The sequence below is a fragment of the Macrosteles quadrilineatus genome, unplaced genomic scaffold, assembly GCF_028750875.1.
Source record: "Macrosteles quadrilineatus isolate MER2022 unplaced genomic scaffold, UCM_ALF_1.0 Scaffold_9__3_contigs__length_116548681, whole genome shotgun sequence".
Lineage (NCBI taxonomy): Eukaryota > Metazoa > Arthropoda > Insecta > Hemiptera > Cicadellidae > Macrosteles > Macrosteles quadrilineatus.
Genome location: NW_026542602.1, coordinates 32677804 through 32698157, shown reverse-complemented (window position 1 = coordinate 32698157; position 20354 = coordinate 32677804). Strand labels below are relative to the sequence as shown.

Here is a 20354-nt window from a genome sequence, read left to right as displayed (position 1 = left end):
AGATTATTTTTTTATTTTTTTTCAGGTGGTGTTACATTATTTGAATCTAGAAACTACATCACCGTGGGTAGAGATTCTCACCATGATCGCTATTTTGCTAGTGTTTCGTTCACTATGCTACCTCGGCCTTCGCTGGAGAGTATCAACATGATATAGTTGGTACATCTCTTTAGAAATTATTTTCATCACCTGAAGCATTGCTCATCGCTGCATAATTGCTTAAAAAGCATTTGATCGCAAGTGATCATTTACTTTAGAGGGGCGAGAAGTGTACCTATGTATAGTACTCAATGCGATTTGTATATTTTTAATATTTTGTTTTTAACTTATTCACTGCACAGGGTACTTGTGAAAACTTAAGCAACATTCAGTTTGTATGTGGCTTGTTTAAGAGAAAAAAAACAATCACAGAATTGTAGATGGATTAAGAAATGTCCTGTTTGGATGTATACGTCTGTTGTAAGAGCTTGAGAGAGAAGAAGCAGAGATCTTGAGAGTCTTAAGACATCTTTTTTCAACTATTATGATTTTATTTTTTTTTTTTATTGAAATTTTTGATTTTTTATTAAATGCTAATGTAAAATATTATCTTTTACAAAGTATTGTGGTGCTTTTTTCTGCACAGGCTGTGAAGAATTTTTATAAAAAGTTTTAGTACTAATACAAAATTTTAAAGTTAAAAATTTATTTTTCATCAAATAAGATTTAATCAAAAATTATATTGATATATTATGTAGAATATAATCCTGTTGAACAGTATTTTACTGATAATATTATAATATGCTGTTAGTTGCTCTCTTTTAGTTATGCAGTATATATTTTGTACAAAACGTCACTATACTGCAGATAATAGTTGTAAAGTTTGTGTTATATTCTACTGTATTGTACTTGTCTCATTTTTATTGTATTTTTTAAATTTTATTTATAGGCATATGTGTTAAACCTTAAAATTGTTTTGTTTTTGCTGTTGAATATTTACAACCATAAAGTGGATTCAAATTGTATTCAGTAAGTGAAACATTTAGTGCTTTTGCTAATACGATTTTACCAAACATATATTAGATGTTTTGTAGACTTGGATTTTATTCAAAACATTTTACTACACAGTTGCCATAGTTGAAAAGTATACATTCAATAAAGTATTATGTGAGTAAATAGGTGGTGTTTTCGTTTTGGTCAAACTATTTTGCCAGTATCTAATAAAAAGAACCAAAAAATTTACCCTAGTTGTTTATGAGGAATTTAATAAAGTGTAACTAACAATTAACTCAACATTGCACGGTTTTTAAATCCATTTAAAAACTTGTAGTTGTACAATTTACTACTTCAAGTTGTTTTACAGTAGACTACCTCTTATCCGGACACCTTTTAACCTAACATCGATTTAACAGGACTACACTCGGCGGAAATGGCATCTCTTTAACCGGACAATTTTTATCAGCACATTGGTTTAACCGGACTAGATTGGCAGGAAGTGGGCAGTAATGAAACAACTGTTCTCGCGGGAAAGATTTGAGACCAGTGATAACGTGTCTAAATACAATGCTCTCCTAAATTTAAGTCGAATATCACAGTAAACAGTCCGTTTTAACGAGTTCTTACGGACGGACGTCGGTTTAACCGGAAAACTCGTTATCTGGACTGGCCTCGGTCCCAAGGTGTACGGATAAGAGGGAGTCTACTGTATTTCCTTTCTTATGTTATCAAATACTTTTTCCAAATTTCCATCTTTTAAATTTTTTTAACAGATTTTTAGTCTTGCCTTATATTGTTATTTTTTATATGTTTTTTTATTTTAATTAATTTTTGTTCTTTATATACATCTCTTAATTGTATTGTATATTTATCTTATATCAATTTGTAACTTTTTTAATTATCCGGGTGGCAATAACACAGTAGAAAACAAAAAGTTAAAATGTTGTTAATGGTTGAATCTGCACATATCTCATTTAGCAAACTATGGTACCTAAACTAATTTAAATCTTAACCAATTCCCATTAGAAATTCTTAGTTCTACAATATGTATTAAAATGTTTTTCTTAAACTACAAAAAATAATTAGTGTATTTAATCACATTGAATATAACAAGATTAATGAAGATGTATATTTTTATTGATCATTATGTACAAAGCTCTAAAATCATCACATATTGTCTTGAAATATATACTTGTATATTTGTACATATAAATTACAACAAATATAAACATAATAATTAAGGCTTTGTTTTCTATTGAATTTTGATCCCCTGCTATTCCTTACATCAGTCTTTACGTTTACAGATTTATAAAAATCAACATTTTCTTCAGTTTAAATACAATTCACATAACTCAGTTGATTGGCTAATAATTAATTTATACCTTGGCAAGATGCCTCACCACAATTTTTGAAGTACGGTAGGTACTTTATTATTTAACAAGGCAATTTCATATATAACTAACCCGTAATGTTTTGCAAAATCGACAGTAGCAAGACAATATTCTATTAAACATTAACGTTGTAAGGAAAGGTTTGAGAGGTTTGACATTTTGTGAAATTTTAGATGAAAAGCAAAAAAGTTATATATCATTCAAAAAATCAAAAAATTTAATGATAAATAATATTTTATTCAAAACAAATCAGTAGATAATAACAAAAGGAGGAAACCCAATGCTTGGCCACAAGACAGGTTGACACCTGATTAATGATGCAATCTAAGAGAAAAAAAAATCCTTAAATTTTACCAGCCTTAAAAAGTTACTTGGAATGTTATGCTCAAAATAAGCCTAGGCTATCAGTGTCTTTAACCACATATAAGGTATATTTATATTTAAGGTACCAAATATACAATACAATTTACAACTATACAATTTACACAGTAAAAACCCTTCTTGCATTTTAAAACGTGCGTAGTTTAGAAACCTTGATACTCATCTATTGCTTGGCAAACAGTGGCATGGCCTGTACTTTCCAGTTCTCGTGCCATCTCAATGACTGGAACTCAGTGATTGCCTTAGCAAACTTCTGATGGGAACTGTGAGAAGGAAAGCCTGTGAACCAGTCTTGCAGCTGTTTGGCCAGTTCACAACTGTCCTTGAACACCAGACCATTCTCTCCATGTCTCACCAACTCCTCCAAACTGCAAACATAACAATCAGAATTTTAGAATTAGATATGTGATTCTCGATACCACTGACATTAGGACATTGGTATCGGTATCAAGAATCGATCGCCCAAAGTCAATTACAATACCAATGCCCAACATATCTGGAAAGATCGCGCGATCAGAAAATAATTACCCCTATTGCCGAGATCACGCAAGACAACAATGACGTTTCCGTGACCACAGGAGACGATGATGGTGTATACTTGACCGCAGAAGATGATTAGAATTTTGCCACGATCCCGGAAGACGAGAATGTCTACATAACCGTAGGAGATATTCATTTGTGATTTTCACGCAATACGTTGATAGCTTTTCCGTGACCGCGGGAGACAACAATGATGTTTCCGTTACCGCAGAGCGATATTCAGGGTTTTGCCTCAGCCAAAAATGAGAGTAATGAACTAATGAAGTTTCTGGGACAGAGGAAGAGTGTTTAAACGCAAAATTAAGTTATTTATGCTTGTAACAAAGTACAATTTCAATACTGACCACTGGAAGTGTAGAGCGGCAACAGGTAGACCACAGCCCAGCATGTCCACGACCTTCATTGGCAGATCCAGGCCAGACGAGGAGGAGTGTAGTGAAACTCCCAGATCAGCTGAGGCTAGCAGTCGGGGGTAGTCGTCTGTCTCCAGCCACACAGACACAATATCAACCTGCCACATGTCCATTATAGCACAATAGAGATCAACAACTAGCAGTGCAACACTTAACAACTAGAATTGTGAAAAATAGCTCAGTTGCAGAAAGTTGTGCTCCATATAATACATTAGATACTTGCATATCCTGCATGTTCTGGACTTTGGCGCAGAACCAGATTACTGAGGGTGCCATATTAAAAATATAGGCTGCACCGGATAAAAATATTCGCTACAACAAGAAAAAATAGAATTTCTTTCCACGCTCAAAAATTTTTTTTTTTTTTATGTGAATACAAGATAAAAATGTAAATTATTAATTTTTGACTGTTGGTGGATTAGAGCCTATTGAATGTTACGGATTTAATAGCATATTATTGTACCCAAAGCCTTGCAAGTTGTAAAAGACTTTCATCACTGACTGTATCTTAACAAGTCTAGTCTAATAGGCCTAGTTTCACACCTCAAGACTAAAAAAGCACTGCATAATTTCCATTTTATAACACAGCTTTAAAACTGAAACAAATATTTCGGAAACAATGTTGCGTATAATATGGGCCAGGGACAAACTTTACCTTGGACCAATCCTGTGAAGTAACTCTCCTCATGTAAAGATCCTTGAGAGGGCCTTTACCAGTGATCACACAAAGCAGCTTAGGCAGTTTCAGGTCTGTACAGCGGTCATACTCTGCAAAATAACAGGAATACAATAAACAGAAGGTTCTAGAGCTAACCAGTTTGAATTAGGCTAAATTATCAGGCCAAGAAATATTTTAGCTATTTGTGTGTTAAGAGCCCAATGACTGTGCTCGTAATACAAACAAGATTTTTCCTAAATTTAGGTTATGTTAAATTTGATTACCTGTTTTAGTGTTTTATTAAGTTAACGTACTGGATACGCGTGGGGAGAGGCCAAAAGTACCTTTTAAGGTACCAGTGGCCACTCCATTAAGTAAGTAAGTAAGTAACGGATCCGCAGCTGTGATTGGTGTATAAACAACAACAGTGAAATCAGCTGATATAGCGAGTGGGAATTATCCATTCCAACTTTAGAGTGTAAATGAGCTATTTTGAGTCATGTTTACAGGTATAGCAATGTGATTTGATGATACCATGCAGTGGTAGGAAAAATATATTTTGGATCAGAATTTACAATAATAAATGGTTAAAACTATCTATATCCCTAGGCTTTTTTTAGAGAAAGGGAGATTTGATTTTTTTCTTATATATATGCACTACTAAGCCATCAGAACATCCAAGTCTGAATAATCAAGTGCACTATGTGTCTGCAACAACTAAGCTCAAACGATACAGAATTTAAATAATTAGCCCAATATCTCGTCCAGATGTCAAAGCGTGTACTATAATTTATAGTAACGGTACTGGACTCATAAGGATTGTAAAGGCTCAATTTAATCAGCTTATGCTACGTGCGACATTCTGAGTTGAATAATAATAAACTTAAATTAAATACTAAGCCAAACCACATCCATATCACAGCCATTTTCATGATCTAATAATTCTAATTCATCTAACTAAATATAATATGCCAAAGAACAAGTAAAACTTCCACTCGTACCTTAAGGGTACGGGTGTGCTCAAAACTAAAATTTACATATTAAGCTGAAATAGTTATTAGTTCCCTAAACCCCTTAATCCCCCCTTTCCTGAAAAAATTTGAACATATTTATTTAATTAATTAAACCTAAGATAACTTATCCTTCGTAGACCATGACCAGCGTTGACCAGGTCGCCTACACACCACAAACTCCAGGAGACAACTACTACTCTGTCTCCGCGCTTCCTACCCCCTCCCCAAGTTCTCCAGTTATCAGCTGATTTACCGTATGATGCGTCTCTGCTGTGATGGCGTCACAATGTGTTGGCAGAAGTCAGTGCAGGATACTAGGATGGGCTAGTCATATTATTAGAAGGGACAGTTCCAGAATGAGTTATCTAATAATTATTTTAAGGACTCTTATTTGAGGGGACAACGAGGTAGATAAAATTTCCGCTGGAAGAACCAGTTCAATAAAGATATGGTAAAGCTGAAGGTGATGACCCAGCTGTCCTATTGGGCTTGTAATAAATGGTCCTGATTAATGAAACAGCTGATCTTAGTCAGTAACAAAGCCACACAAGCACATCAGTGACGTTAAGAGGGTTAAGGTACCCATGTCTACAGAAGTAACTAGAGTGTGGGCTTATGTCTCATTTCAGCCTAACGTACTTAGGAAACATGATTCCACCCAAGCCTACCTTGCAAGGCAGACAGAAGAATAGAGAAATCTTCGTCTTCCGTCCAGCTAGTACTAGACACCAGCAGTGCCGGCCGTCCCTCGGTTCCCAGCCTGGCCGCAGACAGTTCTGAGTATTTGGAAAATAGAGCCTCTTTGTCATCTTCAGTGATCGAACCAAAGTGTTCGGGAGGTCTATCGTACAGTGTCACTGCACTGTCAACAACAACACATTTTAACAATAGGTAAAAGTAGTACGACGTTGGTACAAGAGTTAAATACAGATTCTGACAGCTTGAAATTGAGGTGGACTAGGTTCTACTACCGGAGGTACTGCTACTCAAAAGGTTGGTATTAAACTCACTATCAAAATAAAGTTGTTTTTTATCAATTTTTAAATTAAAATAGTATACCGGTAGCCTAAGTTTGTAGATAGCTATACGTTTTCTATAAGAACTTGGTTTGAACAACTATCACCTAAGTAATTTAACTTACCTGATGCTCCATCTTGCCATTAAATCGTTTTTCATAGCCTTAGTCACACAAAGGTTTCCATCTGATTTCCTTCCGAAATAACCTTCGAACTTCTCTGATATCTTGACCAGCTTGTGTCCCTTGCCATGTGTCAGTGCCATGATTGTGTATGCATAGTTGTGCCAATCAATGACATAGTTGGCTCGGACCAAGCGACAGTAAAGCCAACACACCGCTAGTGCCGGAATGGCCGGAGGAGTCTGGAGCAAGAGGTGATTGGAACGTCCACAAGAGAGCAAGACCGACATCAGAGTTAATACTTGCCATATTATCTTCAGAAAATAAGAAAGCAGCACAGGTAAATCTAGAAAAAATCAATCAATATGATATGGTGTGGCATAGGTATAAAGAAATTCTTTTAAAGTGGATGTTTGGATTCATCAAGAGTGACATTACATTGAGGATGTGCCTAGTGAAAATTAATGTGGAACTTGGCTTAGTTGGGTCAGCTGACTATAGCCAGGATACTTTGACTAATGATCAAGCACAGCAGTTGGTTTCAGTTTGATTCCTTCAAAGGTGTGTTACTAAACGTGTTTCATACAAAACTAGGCTACTAACTAAGCAAGACTACTACTACCCAGGTTTTAACATCTTGGTGTAAACATCAATGTTTTTATCATTTTGTTCCTATATCTTTATCTACTTCAGTGCCCAGATAGCCAACAAGAACAGACAATCAAAAATCTATATTTGCCCAACACCTTGTTGACAATAATCACAACTTTAAATAACTTGGTGTCATCACCGGTTTACAGGTTCTGCATTAATTTGAACAATTAAGGCTATCCTTAATGATAAGCTCCAGTTCAAGTCTAATATTATTTTCAACAACACCCTAAACTACAACGAGGGAATGTATTTTGATCAGCTGAACATCACTGATAACAAAGCCAGATAGCCAAGACTTGAACATTTCGACTTGTTCCTGCTCTCATAAGTTTACCAGAATGTGGGTTTTTTATGTTATAGGCCTATCTTATAATAAATATTTATTTCCATATCCTATGTGTTGTGTGTTCAATTTACATGCGTGTATAGACAATCAACATTTTAAGCTAACTAAGCATATTTAAGGTATTCCCTGGACTGATGTGTTTCACAATGGCATCTAGTCAAAACAAAAACACGATTTTTATTTTAGGCACACTGGCATAACATAGGTTGTAAAATAACCCATATAAAGGTCAAGTGGGATAAGTGTACGCCCCAAATCACAAACCCGCTGAATACTTTAGAAAACTGGAAACTTGTAACCCCTACTCAAATCGAATCCATTGCCAAGAACTTTTCAAACTCCAACAGCCCTGACATATACGGGATAAATGTGAATGTTTTGAAGAACACCATTCATTGTATGTCAAAACCTCTAGCTGCTGTAATAAATCTATGTCTTGGAGACGGATCTTTTCCGAACTCTCTAAAGATAAGCCGCACAGTCCCGGTATTTAAAAAGGGTGACCCAAAAGAACTATCAAACTATAGACCTATCTCTTTGATACCAATGCACGCAAAGATCATAGAGCGTATCATTGAGGAACAACTTGTTGACTTTTTTGAGCGCTCAAATCTTTTCACCGATGACCAGCATGGGTTCTGAAAGGGTAGGTCTACGACCACCGCTTTGTTAAATCTAATAACAAAGATAAATGATGCCTTCAACAACAAACTCATGGCAAACTTAACCCTATGCGACCTCAGCAAGGCGTTTGACTGTATAGCACATGACGTCTTGTTGAGTAAAATGGAAAGATATGGAATAAAAAACGTCGCGTTAGAGACCTTTCAAAACTACCTAAGGGGCAGAAAGCAAGTGGTATCCATAAGCTCTTTCCAGTGACCTGAATGTCAGCCTTGGGGTCCCACAGGGATCTATTCTTGGACCTGTGCTCTTCCTCATTTTTTAAAATGACCTGGGGACTGAGGGAAGAACTTTGTTCTTCGCCGATGACACTACCCTCATCACAAGTAGTGGTAACTTGGACCAACTGAAAAGTGGAACCCTTGAAATCCTTGATGAAGCTAAAGCTTGGTTCTCTAATAACAAGCTAAAAATAAACAATGACAAAACCCAGGAACTGATATGCAGTCTTAAACATCAGAATCCACAACAACAACCTGTGAAACTGCTTGGTTTTTGGCTGGATGGCAAGTTGACATGGGATAAACACATAGGTGAGTTAGATAGACTTTCCAGAACAGTTTTCCTTCTAAGGAAGCTAAAAAACTTGGTCACTGATACCTACTTAAAATTAGCCTATTATAGCCTCTTCCACAGCCTAATGAGCTACGGTGTCATTGTCTGGGGGCACGCTTCGGAGACAAGAACCATTCTGAAAACTCAAAAGGCTGCTATAAGAGCCATAACATCCAGCGCCAGGCATGAGCATTGCAAACAACTGTTCCGTGACTTAGGAGTGATGACTGTTTACAGTCAATTTATTTACAACTGTCTGGTGCATGTTAAGGAAAACATAGGCAACCTCAGCTGCAGAAACCAACTTCATAATTACAACACGAGAAGAGGAGAAATTTTAAACATTCCTTTCTGCAGGCTGAGCAATCAAAAAGACTGCTATCCTGTCCTTGGCATTAGGCTCTACAATCATCTGGACAAGAACATAAAGTCACTCCCTCTCAGGAATTTTAAAAAGAAAGTCGAAGAACTACTAAAGGCACGGCCTCTCTATTCCATTGGTGAATATTTTGTTGAGGAAAGTGATGAATGGATCTCATGACCTACTGCCATGTTAACCAATTCTAAAGTATTAACACTTTAAACTTTTTTTGACGAAATCTATCCAATCATTACTGGTCAGCGATGGATGTATGGTGTAAAGATAAGGCAGAGGATACGCGTCCGGTAACCGGACGTGGATTAGACGTCCGGCAATTACTGTCATAACCTAACCTAACCAACCAAACTTGCTGATAGTGAAAAAATCGAATTAAGGTGAAATTCTTTCTCTATAAAAAAAATTATAAATGCCAAAAATTCTAATAAAAGATGTACAGTTAAGAATAAATGGTATTCAATGCAAACTCTTCGACAAAAAGTTAAAGTCATCAATGGGATTCGAACCCTGGACCTCTTGCATATCAGCCGAGCACCTTATCCACCACACCACGAACACCGATGGCTCGTCATTGTATTGTTGTGGTAAAGGCGTTCCAGGCTCCCGCAACCCCATGACGTCATTGCCGTACGCCTTATCCACGTCCGGTTACCGGACGCGTATCCTCTATGTAAAGATAAAGGTATACAACTTTGACCACAGATTTAAAAAACACATGTGGGAGCTATAAAATTAAAATTGCTGAGCTTATTCCTTGGAATGTTTTGTATAGGCCTAAAATATGTAGTGGTTTTATTTTGTTAAATATATTAATTTTGTGTTTTGAGATTTTTTTGTAAAATTATGTTTGAGGTGTACACTTCCCCCTTGATCTGGGGTACCCGGTAGCCTAAATGTACACCCAACTCTTAATGTAGCTTTGCACTGCATATTTCTTGATGTTGGGGAAAGTGGATTGTATAGGAAATATTAAGCTTTCTTTTGATTTTTTATTAATCAAAATATCTCAAGCGGTTCAGGAGTTGTGAACTTATTTGTGAACAAAAGAGCGGAATTTAAGCTTTATTTAGGATTTTTAATAATTAAAATATCTCAAACTATAAGGTGGTAAGGAATTTTTTTGTAAGCCTCTGCTCGGTGATGGTGATGTAACTTAAATCCTTAATATTTTTAATTGTAATTGACTTCGGCCCTGAATGTTCCTAAAACCTTGAAAATGTGATAAGACAAGCTTTATTTTTTCAAGTGATTTCTTGCCATTTAAGCAAGAGATAACCACGTTTTCTTTATTCTTAGATAATTTATCAGTTATTGAGGGGAAAAAGTACTCTTGCCCCACACAGGTTTATCTCAGGGTAAGTGTACACCTAACTCCCCAAAATTGACTTTTAAGGGCTATAACAATGCTATGTTTAAATTCCCCTTAGAAAAAATAAAGGAGATGACCAAATTTTAGATAGTTAACTTAGCCTATCCTTGTATTTCAGTTTTAAGTAATTTTTTGAATTTTCCGAGCTGTACTTGTGTTTGAGTAGAAACGTTAGGGGTTTTTAAACACGTCTAAACCCAAAGAAATAGTAACAAGGGAATTTTGTAGTGATTATAATTTGAAAGAGGATAGTTTAAAATTTAACTTTGGCCAAGTTTAGATATTTTTTGGTTAATAAATAAATTTGTTATGAGCTTGAAGTCCAATTGTCCCACTTCACCTTAACTTAGTCAATATTGCAGTTTAGTGGCTTTCACAATGAAAACTTCAGCTAATTAGCCTAACGTATAAGCGTTCTGGCTAGATGGCCAGTTCCACAGTTCCAGGAATCGATCTAGCTGTAATTTATAATCAGGGCCATTATTATCATTCAGTAATGTGTCCACTGCAACAAATGAATTGATTACCTAGGCCTACTGTAGTTGATTGTAATTTAGCTTTGAAAAAAACCTCGGGGATCAACCAAAGCATTGGTCACCTGCGATCGTAGGAAACTGAATTAATAGAACGTAGCCTAAATAGAAAAATATTGATTGTTCAAAAACATAAGTTATAATTTTGGATAGGGATATATCCAATTTAGGTATAGTTTCTGGGTACACTTCCATAAGTTATCTGTTGGCACAAAAAACCGAATGAGTTTAATAATGATTACCGGTATTCCATTGTTTAATTCGATATAATGTTTGGTTGGTTAGGTTAGGTTAACCTTACCTAACTAACCAAACAATATATAGGCTATCGAATAATTGGTATAGGCCTATCGATCAATATTTTCATTCGGTTGTTTGTGCCAACAGATATGGAAGTGTACCCTAGTTTCTTAACTGGGCTACGCTAATATCAATTAATAATCAATATTTTTTACTAGGCCTATATCAATTATAAAATGAACTAATTAAACTTGCTAATAATGAAAAAGTGAAGGTTTACCAACCGAATCGATAGTTTCAATCGATATTAGCGTAGCCGAGTTAAGAAACTGTACCCCAATTTATTTATTGTAACCTAAGTAAAAAAAAATCATAAAGTGTTAAGTTATATTAGGCAGTATACTAAATGGTAGACTAACTTTTAACTTACTTTTTATTTGTTGTGGGACTTCTGGTAGATATTTTATTGAACAATTTTTATGTGACCTCAAGTATTCAAGAGGTCTGCTGCCCTTGTAACCAACTATATCTATTTGATATCCTTCTTTAAGGAAAGATGAAGCGTGATATTGCATACGAGGACTTCTGCCTATGTCGCCCAAAACAACAACAGTGACTTTACACAAGGACATCTTGGTTGAAAATGTGTAACAAGAATAATTAGGCCTACGTGATTTCAAAGTAAACGTTGATTGTCTATTGCCACATCATCCAAAGTCCTAAGATTCGCAGAATCATCAGATATTATATCAAAAGAACTGTTTGTGTTTGACTTTTGGACATGGAATTAGTAAACCATGCACATAAATTAGGTTATGTTGTGACTTGTAATAAATAAACAGCAACAGCTGGTAAACTTTTTTTAGCTTTGTAGGCCAACGGCAGGCTAGAGAGAGCTGATCCGGCAACTGTAATCATGCAAGCATAAAATTCTAAAGATTAGATTGTGGATGCTCACGTGCGCAGATGCACAGAAAACATACTACTATAACCAACATACTATAGTAGTATGTCTTCTGTGGCAGATGGCAGTTGGGGATACCCTACGACAGGAGGAACCTAAACAACTAAGAAAGGCTCCTTTTATTCACTGTGGCTGCGGGTTTTATCATGCCGCCAAACAATGCGGCAGTGAAATTCGTATGTGGTTTGAAACTTGCGGCACCGCAGGTTTTATACCACTGGTAGCACTGAGACAGGTTGCGGCACACGCCGCAGGGCATGAAAGCTCCCCTAGGACCCAATAAACTTACAGCCGCAAAAAAGCTGCGTTTCATAGGTCCACCACCACATCACTGGACTTGCTTGTGGGCCTCATCATTCTTACATTACACATTATATTTTTCCTACAATAAAGCATATAAATAATTAGTATTTCAAACACTGTACGTGTACAATACGTTTTTAGGTTAGGTTAAATTCAAACATGTAGGTTCCTTAAGCTAGATTTTCCTAGGCGCGGAAGCGGAGAGAGGAACGCGGAGAGCAGACTCCACTTGTCTTAGGTAATTTAATGTTACTGTTTTCCTAAAAGCGGAGCGGAACACCATGTTAATCTCTTCTCCGCTCTCCGTGTTCCTCTCTCCGCTTCCGCGCCTAGGAAAACCCAGCTTAAGCTGCCATTAGCTGTTTGGGCTATTAATTGCCAGCTGTGTCTAAGGAACATGTCAGCCTAGTCCATTTTCCTTCCACCATGGCATTAGTCACTAACAAGACTACAATATCGTGCCACTACACTACACTACACTCATATTTGGGTTGAAATACGCACCTAGTGGCGTCCCCATCTTAAATAATTGATAATTAATTGATTTATCGATAAAAGCACGCTGTTTTGTGTTGTTTATGTTGGAATACTAGTGCAAGCACTAGTCTTTGTGACTGCTAGTGTCATGAAATAAATTGTTCTCATTATTTTTCTGTTTGTTTATACATTTATTTGCCGATTTACTATACTCAGTTGACTCAGCACTGTCATTACACATTCACAGGGCAAGAGGAGACAGACAATATAATCAGAATCCCCGTGGTGGCTGGTAAAGTAACACTAGAAAATCTGTTAAGCCTTACGATAAACGACCACTCGGAGCCCTTGTTAGATTATGTGTGCAGTAATGCTGAATGCGGCCAACGAGGATCGAGCCTGGGCAAGGTACACGTTACTAAGTCAAACCGCTGTGTTGTCTTACAGTTTTTAATCTTCATAACAACAACTTACAAAAGATTACCAAAACAAACATAGCAGGAGTCCCAAGTGCTCAAGTGACTATAGGTACAAAAACATACAGACCTAAAGCAACAATATTTAATCACGGAGATTCAATATCACGAGGCCATTACACTTGCACCATGAAGACAGCTTCAGGTTGGACGACAACAGCCAATGATGAACAAATATCAAACCAAAAGATGGCCCATTGGTTCAAAGAATTTGTACATGCTGTTATTAATGTTAACAGAACAGTAGAAGCTGCAGTTATTAGGTACTTTGTTACAAATAAAATTTATTTCAATTTTTTCCAGAGAAAAGAGGATTTTTATTTTAACTGTTAATTTTCTACAAAAATAAATAAAATCTAACAAAAAACCACTAAGTGGTAATACTTTCCCTGCCAAGTCAGCAATCCATAAAAGATAATAAATCATTGCTTTTTTCCGCCAAAGTTGAGTATATAGGTTGATTAATTTTCATTTTTAGACAGTAAATTTATGGACGGGTGGCGTCGTCCTGTAATCCAGCTACTTGGAGGTCAAGAATTGTGGATATTTATAGGCATGCACTATGGATACGATACTCTCTGGTGTGGATTAACGTCCACACGAGTGAGTACCACGACTATCCGCAGTACTATCCTGATAATTAGACCAATTCGTATACACCAAAGGCAAAAATCAAAAATGTGGTTCGGATTCCACTATAAACTGTAGGTCCCTTAGTTGTCATTAGCTGTATGGGCTATTAATTAACAGCTGTGTCTAAGGAATGTCGGTCTTAGTCACTAACAAGGCTACAAGATCGCGCCACTCATCTCCATTCATACTTGGCTTAAAATACCTACTTTGTATGGTCGCCATTTCATAGAACAGTATTAACTATACACAAAAGGGTACACACATGGCAAATTACTACTGAGAGCACTGCTGGAAGGAGGGTAAGGTCGGGTGGAGGGGTTGGGGAGTGAGATGCAAAAAATAACTCTCCCTATGTAAAATTTAGATGTGATACCCATCTAGGGTTAAAGCTTTACAGTCTTATGAATGTGAAATAAATTCAATATAGATCTTAGTCTAATCCAAATTTTTTTAGGGGAATTAACTACACACAGAGTTTGTATAATACTTTATTTGCGTCAACATAAACTGTTAACAAAATACTTTTCCTTAAAGGCTGAGATGGACAGATGAGAAGGCACAAGAGCAAAATTTATCACAGCAACAATATGCAGGCTTTTAAGCTGAAATGCTTATGTATATATGAAACTATATTACATCGTTAACAATTAACATTTGATAAGAAATAGTAAAAAGTAAAATAATTAAGTAAATTCGAAGTCTTACTTTGATTAATGTGTTATTGGCACAAAACTATTTATCTAATAAGCTAAGCTTGCAATCTTTCAAGCAAATAAAACAATTTTAAAACTAAACGTTGTTACAGGTACGCGAGTGGTTCGATTTTATAGGCGAGCCGAACCTACTCTAAAAGTTTGAGTTATCATATCAATCAGCAAGTTAGAAAATCAAGCCTAGTTTATTTTACATTCAGTTCTTTTCTTTGTTTCATGATGCTTAAATAAATGCCTATAATTATATTTGACACAATAGTGTACTGTATCTAAAATAAATTTAAAATAAGAAGTGTGACAAACCAACTTATTACTTGGCATTGCAGCTTGTACACCAGTTGGTTCAAACACAATGTTTTCCAATAGCTCGGCTTGATAGAATTTCTCAAACTTGCACACCTCTTGTAGAATTTATTTTACAATTGCTTACTTACTTCATTAGTTAAGGTTAATTGCACTTTACATTTTATCTCTAGAATAAATTATATAAATAACAAAACAATTAAAATGTTAATATAAAAATAATACATATATACAAAACTGTAGCAAAACTACGCTTAAAAATGTAAATCTATTTTTCAAGAAAATGTCTTTGATGGTGTATTATAAATACAAATGTTTATCCTTGACAACAATTCAAGATCTTGAAAAATTTTCAGGTAAAGCTTATTCAATATTATTCAAAACTGTCAATGAAATAACAAAATGGTTGTATCCTGACTTGATTTTTAAGCAACCAAAGAATTGTGTGTATATCTGTAGTCTATGATGAAGAAACTGTGAATAATGATTGATAAAAATATTACCAAATTGGTGTTTTGTTCCAATCTTAAGCATTTAATAATCTTGATGCTAGAAGTTTTATTATAATCATCATGATTGAAGTTTGGTAAATAAATACAATCTTTGATTCTTATAAGGCATCAACAAATCAATAATCATTCTACATATTTTGTTGTTTTAACCTAAAATCAGCATTCCTTATATTTAAAATAGCACCAATCATCTAAGGTAACGAACCACTATAAAAAGGCTTAACTGGAAATTAAAATCACGATAACATTTACACTTTATAATACTCAAATAAGTTTTTGAATTAAACAAACAATGTTCATTGTCAAAACGATTATTAAAATAAAATGTGTAAATATATATATTTTATGTAACTGATTAATATTTTAATAAAAATGTAATACGGCAAACCTATAGCTTATAGAATAAACATTGTTTTCCATTGATAAAATTACAAAATATGATTTTAGCACAATATAAGATACTTCAAATGTATAAGTACTCGATAAAACTTAATACTGAAAAACAAATTCAGTATGAATAAAAATAAAATACCTTAACGGATAAAATGGCACAGCTTTAACAGGTGAATTAAATATTCAGTCTCTGATTTTACAATGAATTCGGTGAGATTAAATGATAAATAATGGAAATTGAAATACACTGATCTTAATTAAACTGGAATGAAGAATGGCTTAACAGGGTAAAATACTGAAATAAAAATACATGCTTATCACAATGGTTCGATGTAGATAAATTCTGCAGTCTAAGCCTTGATCGAGTGTTGCGTCGGTTGTGATATTGCGTAGTTTGCTGGTAGAACGTAAACTATTCCATTGTTGTTGTCCTTCCTGAATCCTGCTTGTTGAGTTTCCGGGTTGACTTCCACCCGCAGGTGACGACTCTTGCTACCCAACATACACTGGAACTTGTTGGCAACATTGACTGTCAGTTCTGCTCCTCGGATTCTGGAAAAAGTTCACCTAATTAACAAGTATATTTAGAGTTATATTTTTCTCTTCCCCAACAAACCTAAACTGTCTTGCACCCCTGAGCCCAAGCCCGCCGGGCACATTTACTGAAACCAGACTGCTCAATGATGTCCTATTATATATTCCATATCAATACTTACCCAACTAAATAGCTTCTCTTTGTATCTGTATAAGTCAACAATATTATAAACAGAAAAACATTCAAAACAATTTACTACAAATCTTACTTTAAGTATCACAATACAATTTTGAATGGTACTTACTGTAGGTATCTCGTGCACAAAACACCAACCAGTTCCCCAACCCTCTCCTCTGTTGTCTTGAGTGACAACACAAGGTCGTTGCCTTTGTTGGAATGTATCACTACCAACTGATCCCTGCCTGGACTCACACTTAGGGCTACCACCTGCAAAAAAACAACTTTGAAGCGTGCATTTCCTTATAAAACGATACTGAAACAAAATGCTTCAAGTAACATCAAAAGAAAGTGTACGTAATCAATTTGAAATTCTGTATGATTGTTTATAAAGTAACAGTAACGGTCTAGTTATAATTTTTTAAATATGAATTTAGTTAAATGGGTACTTTATGTTACAGCTTTAAAATATTTTCTTTTACAGCAGGGTGCCAACCAAACAGTGGGCTTAAATAAACAATTGTTTTGTGTGTTTTCTGTTATTGTGTCAGCTGTGTGAGTTGTGAAAAATAAAGCACTTTTTTCTTTGTTTGTTTATAAAGTCCTGAATTCCTAAAAGAAATTACATCAAACAGTATCTATCTTTACTAGAGAAAAATGTGTGTACAAGAGAAAATCTGTTGTAAACTGTGTATAAGTATATGATATTTTAGCTTTTTGTTACAATTTTTCTTGAAGAAAGGTCTACTTAATGTATATAACATGATAACTAACGTTTATGTCCAACTAGCAGAATACCCGTCCTTCGTACGGGGTTGGCATATAAGTATAAAATGCTTATTGCAGTTATACTCAAGCTTTGCGTTTGCAATGGGGGAGAACACAGTTTGATAAAATTTGTTTGGTAGATAGTATTCCCCATCTATCTAACATGCCATAATGTTCTACCAATTCACTTAAACAATAGAGAAAAATAAATCAAACATTTGCAAAACGTCACTAATTTTTAGAAAATTAAAAACATAAACATAACCATTAAAAAATCCTACTTTGACAGTTCTCATTGTGTATCACAGTTTTTGTTGCTGCTTAGTTCAAATTAGCTGTTTTCATAGATGCAAAAAAATAATAGTGCTGTACCCTGTTGGTAAATCTTATAACTTTTTAATGCTTTTCACATCATAGAACCAACTTTTTTAGTTGACACAGCTGACTAAATTCTTTAATTCCCTTTAAATGTGAATACTCATAAGGTTAACATGGGGAACTACAGAGCAACAGGGGCGGAGCCCGAAAGGATTTTTGAGATAGGAATATGCCTATATGTTAATCGGGAATGTGAGCTATCACCATGCCAAATTTCAGCCCAATCCGTCCAGTAGTTAATGTGTGATTGAACTTCAAACAAACAAACACACAAACTTTTACATTTATAATATTAGTAAGATTATATTGATGAAACAAATTACAGTAAAATCACATTATTATGTTTATGTTTTCTTTGTAAACAATTTTTGTCAATATTTTAAAGTTATCCTATGTAAACAATAAACCATAACACAATTTAAAACATTTGCCACAAGCCTGAGATCTTTTACTTCCTGATCTGCAATGGATCTTCTAACACTTTTTCGCAAAAATATTTCCAAACGAAAAATATTTTTTACAAGTTTCTTATATTACTACTAGACCTAAGGAAAATTCCAGTCTTTTTGAAAAATCTGGTTTATTTATTATGACAAAAATGCTTAAAATTTTAAGATTAATTTATTTTTAATGGCACCCAAATCAAGATAATAAAATAAGCACAAAAAAAATTCTTGTAGCCTACTAGTTTTAAGTTATATTATTGTGTTTTTATTGACACCATTGTATTTTTCTTAATGAAACTACAAAATAAAGAATGATTTGATTTGATTAGAAACCTTTAAGAAATAACTGGGATTCACTAAATTAGTTTTAGGAGTACAAAAAAACTGCTTTTGAATTGATTTTTGCTAACACTATTTGTTACACACTGTTGGGTTGGTAGCCTAAGAGGGACGCGTTGCAGAAAGTCAACAGTCCCGGAAGGTCAAATAATTTATACCTGTGCCGCTAGGTCAAAAACTACAATGTTTGCAGTGTCTGTAGATCAAAAATCCCAGTAAGTCAAATAGTACAGTCCAGGCTAAAAACGTAGTCTATGTTAAAGCAATTGACTTATTGGGAATTTGACCTAATGCAACAGCAGTTTTAATAAAACGAAATAAGATAAAATATAAGTTCAGTTTCGCTGAGTCAACAGTGCCGGAAGGTCAAAAGTATAATCAGTTAAAAACAACGATAGTCCTCTCGACGCATGACTTCAATAATTTCGTGTTTTGGTGTACTTAAAGTTGTGCTAAGATTTTGAAAATTGGCACAGAGCTTCTTGGTTAGTCCTACTCAATGACTATTTTGTTGGAACTTTAAACTATTTACCGATCTAATTAATAAAAATTGATATGTATGGTGAAATAGTTTTAAATCGTGATTTCTAACATGAAAAAGTTAGCATGCGAGATTTTTGTTTGTTTTTGGGTTAGAGAAGTTTTGTCTGTGACAAAGTTGTAGCCAAAAGTGTGATGCGTAAAATATATTTTTTTGAATTTTTTACGATAAGTGGTTCAATAGATAACTTGGGTTGAAGAGGACGGAAAATTTAGCATTTCGCAACGCATGGAAAGAACTACATCGTACGATGCGACTGCTGAGTGGACTTTTAATTTACAGTTCTAAGGACAAGAAAAAGATGAATATACAGATTACCAGTACATTCTTATTATTTATAAAACATCTTTCTGTATTACCAGCTTACATTTTTCACTTATATTAATAAGAATACATCACAAACAAGGTGTTAAAAATAAGCGGAGAGACACTTTACCTAGTAATTCCTTGGGTCAAAATAAACAGAAAATGAACGATAACATTTTTTCCAAAATCGTTTCGTTAACCAGATATCCGCCACTTTGTATTTTTTACATACAAATATTTATCTTTACACTTTTCCAACCGATGTTTATGAAACTTGGTATGTACGTTAAGGTAGGAGAGACCCATGTTATAAAAAAAAGATTCATCTCGATTCACCCTAAAATTTCAAAATTTAACACTTAACTACAATATAATATACTATACCACAATATTTACGTATCACCATAAATCTTTAATAAAATAAAACGTCCACTTATTAAAATCCAAAGTAAATCAATTTAATCTTCCTTTTTTGAAAAATATAGTAAAAAAAATTAAGCGATGTTAAAATAACGACAGGCGAGTTTCGATCTGGAAGTTTCAGGTTTGAACCTAGGAGGATTTAACATTAATTAACATTAATGTTTAATCCTCCTAGGTTTGAAGTGATTGAGAGGAATACATGAAACCGAAGGGGGGAGGTAGCAACAAGTGCACTGGTACTTACTAGTGTCCAATTACAATTTAAATTGTAATTGGGATATCGGATACGGTAAGAATTAGAGAAAACTTTAAATGGGGGACATTCCTTTATTTCTTGTGGCAGTTAAAAATATGATTTTTGTTTTTTGAAATTCAGCCGCCATTTTCCAAAATGGCGG

The 20354-nt window shown here is 34.7% G+C and overlaps 3 protein-coding genes across 3 annotated transcripts in view; 1 reads left to right on the top strand and 2 right to left on the bottom strand.

The window, feature by feature from the left end:
* LOC129001976 (ATP-binding cassette subfamily G member 4) overlaps positions 1 to 2000 on the top strand; it is an 80622-nt gene extending 78622 nt beyond the window's left edge. Inside the window, exon 12 of the mRNA XM_054429444.1 lies at positions 26 to 2000. Coding sequence (XP_054285419.1) covers positions 26 to 151 — 126 coding nt within the window. The 3' untranslated portion in view covers positions 152 to 2000. The remainder of the gene's footprint in view (positions 1 to 25) is intronic.
* A 90-nt stretch (positions 2001 to 2090) lies between these two features.
* On the bottom strand, positions 2091 to 12051 carry LOC129001975 (chitobiosyldiphosphodolichol beta-mannosyltransferase). The gene is made up of 6 exons (XM_054429442.1): positions 11700 to 12051; positions 6513 to 6855; positions 6040 to 6233; positions 4356 to 4468; positions 3632 to 3798; positions 2091 to 3115 (listed from the first exon to the last, which is right to left on the bottom strand). Exons 1-6 carry the CDS (start codon positions 11899 to 11901, stop codon positions 2911 to 2913), a joined length of 1224 nt encoding a protein of 407 aa, XP_054285417.1. The 5' UTR covers positions 11902 to 12051; the 3' UTR covers positions 2091 to 2910.
* A 2551-nt stretch (positions 12052 to 14602) lies between these two features.
* Positions 14603 to 20354, bottom strand: part of LOC129002268 (unconventional myosin ID) — a 45166-nt gene continuing 39414 nt past the window's right edge. The window contains exons 18-19 of the mRNA XM_054429946.1: positions 16883 to 17025; positions 14603 to 16595 (exon numbers count right to left, since the gene is read on the bottom strand). Of these exons, the coding sequence (XP_054285921.1) occupies positions 16394 to 16595; positions 16883 to 17025 (345 nt within the window). The 3' untranslated portion in view covers positions 14603 to 16393. The remainder of the gene's footprint in view (positions 16596 to 16882; positions 17026 to 20354) is intronic.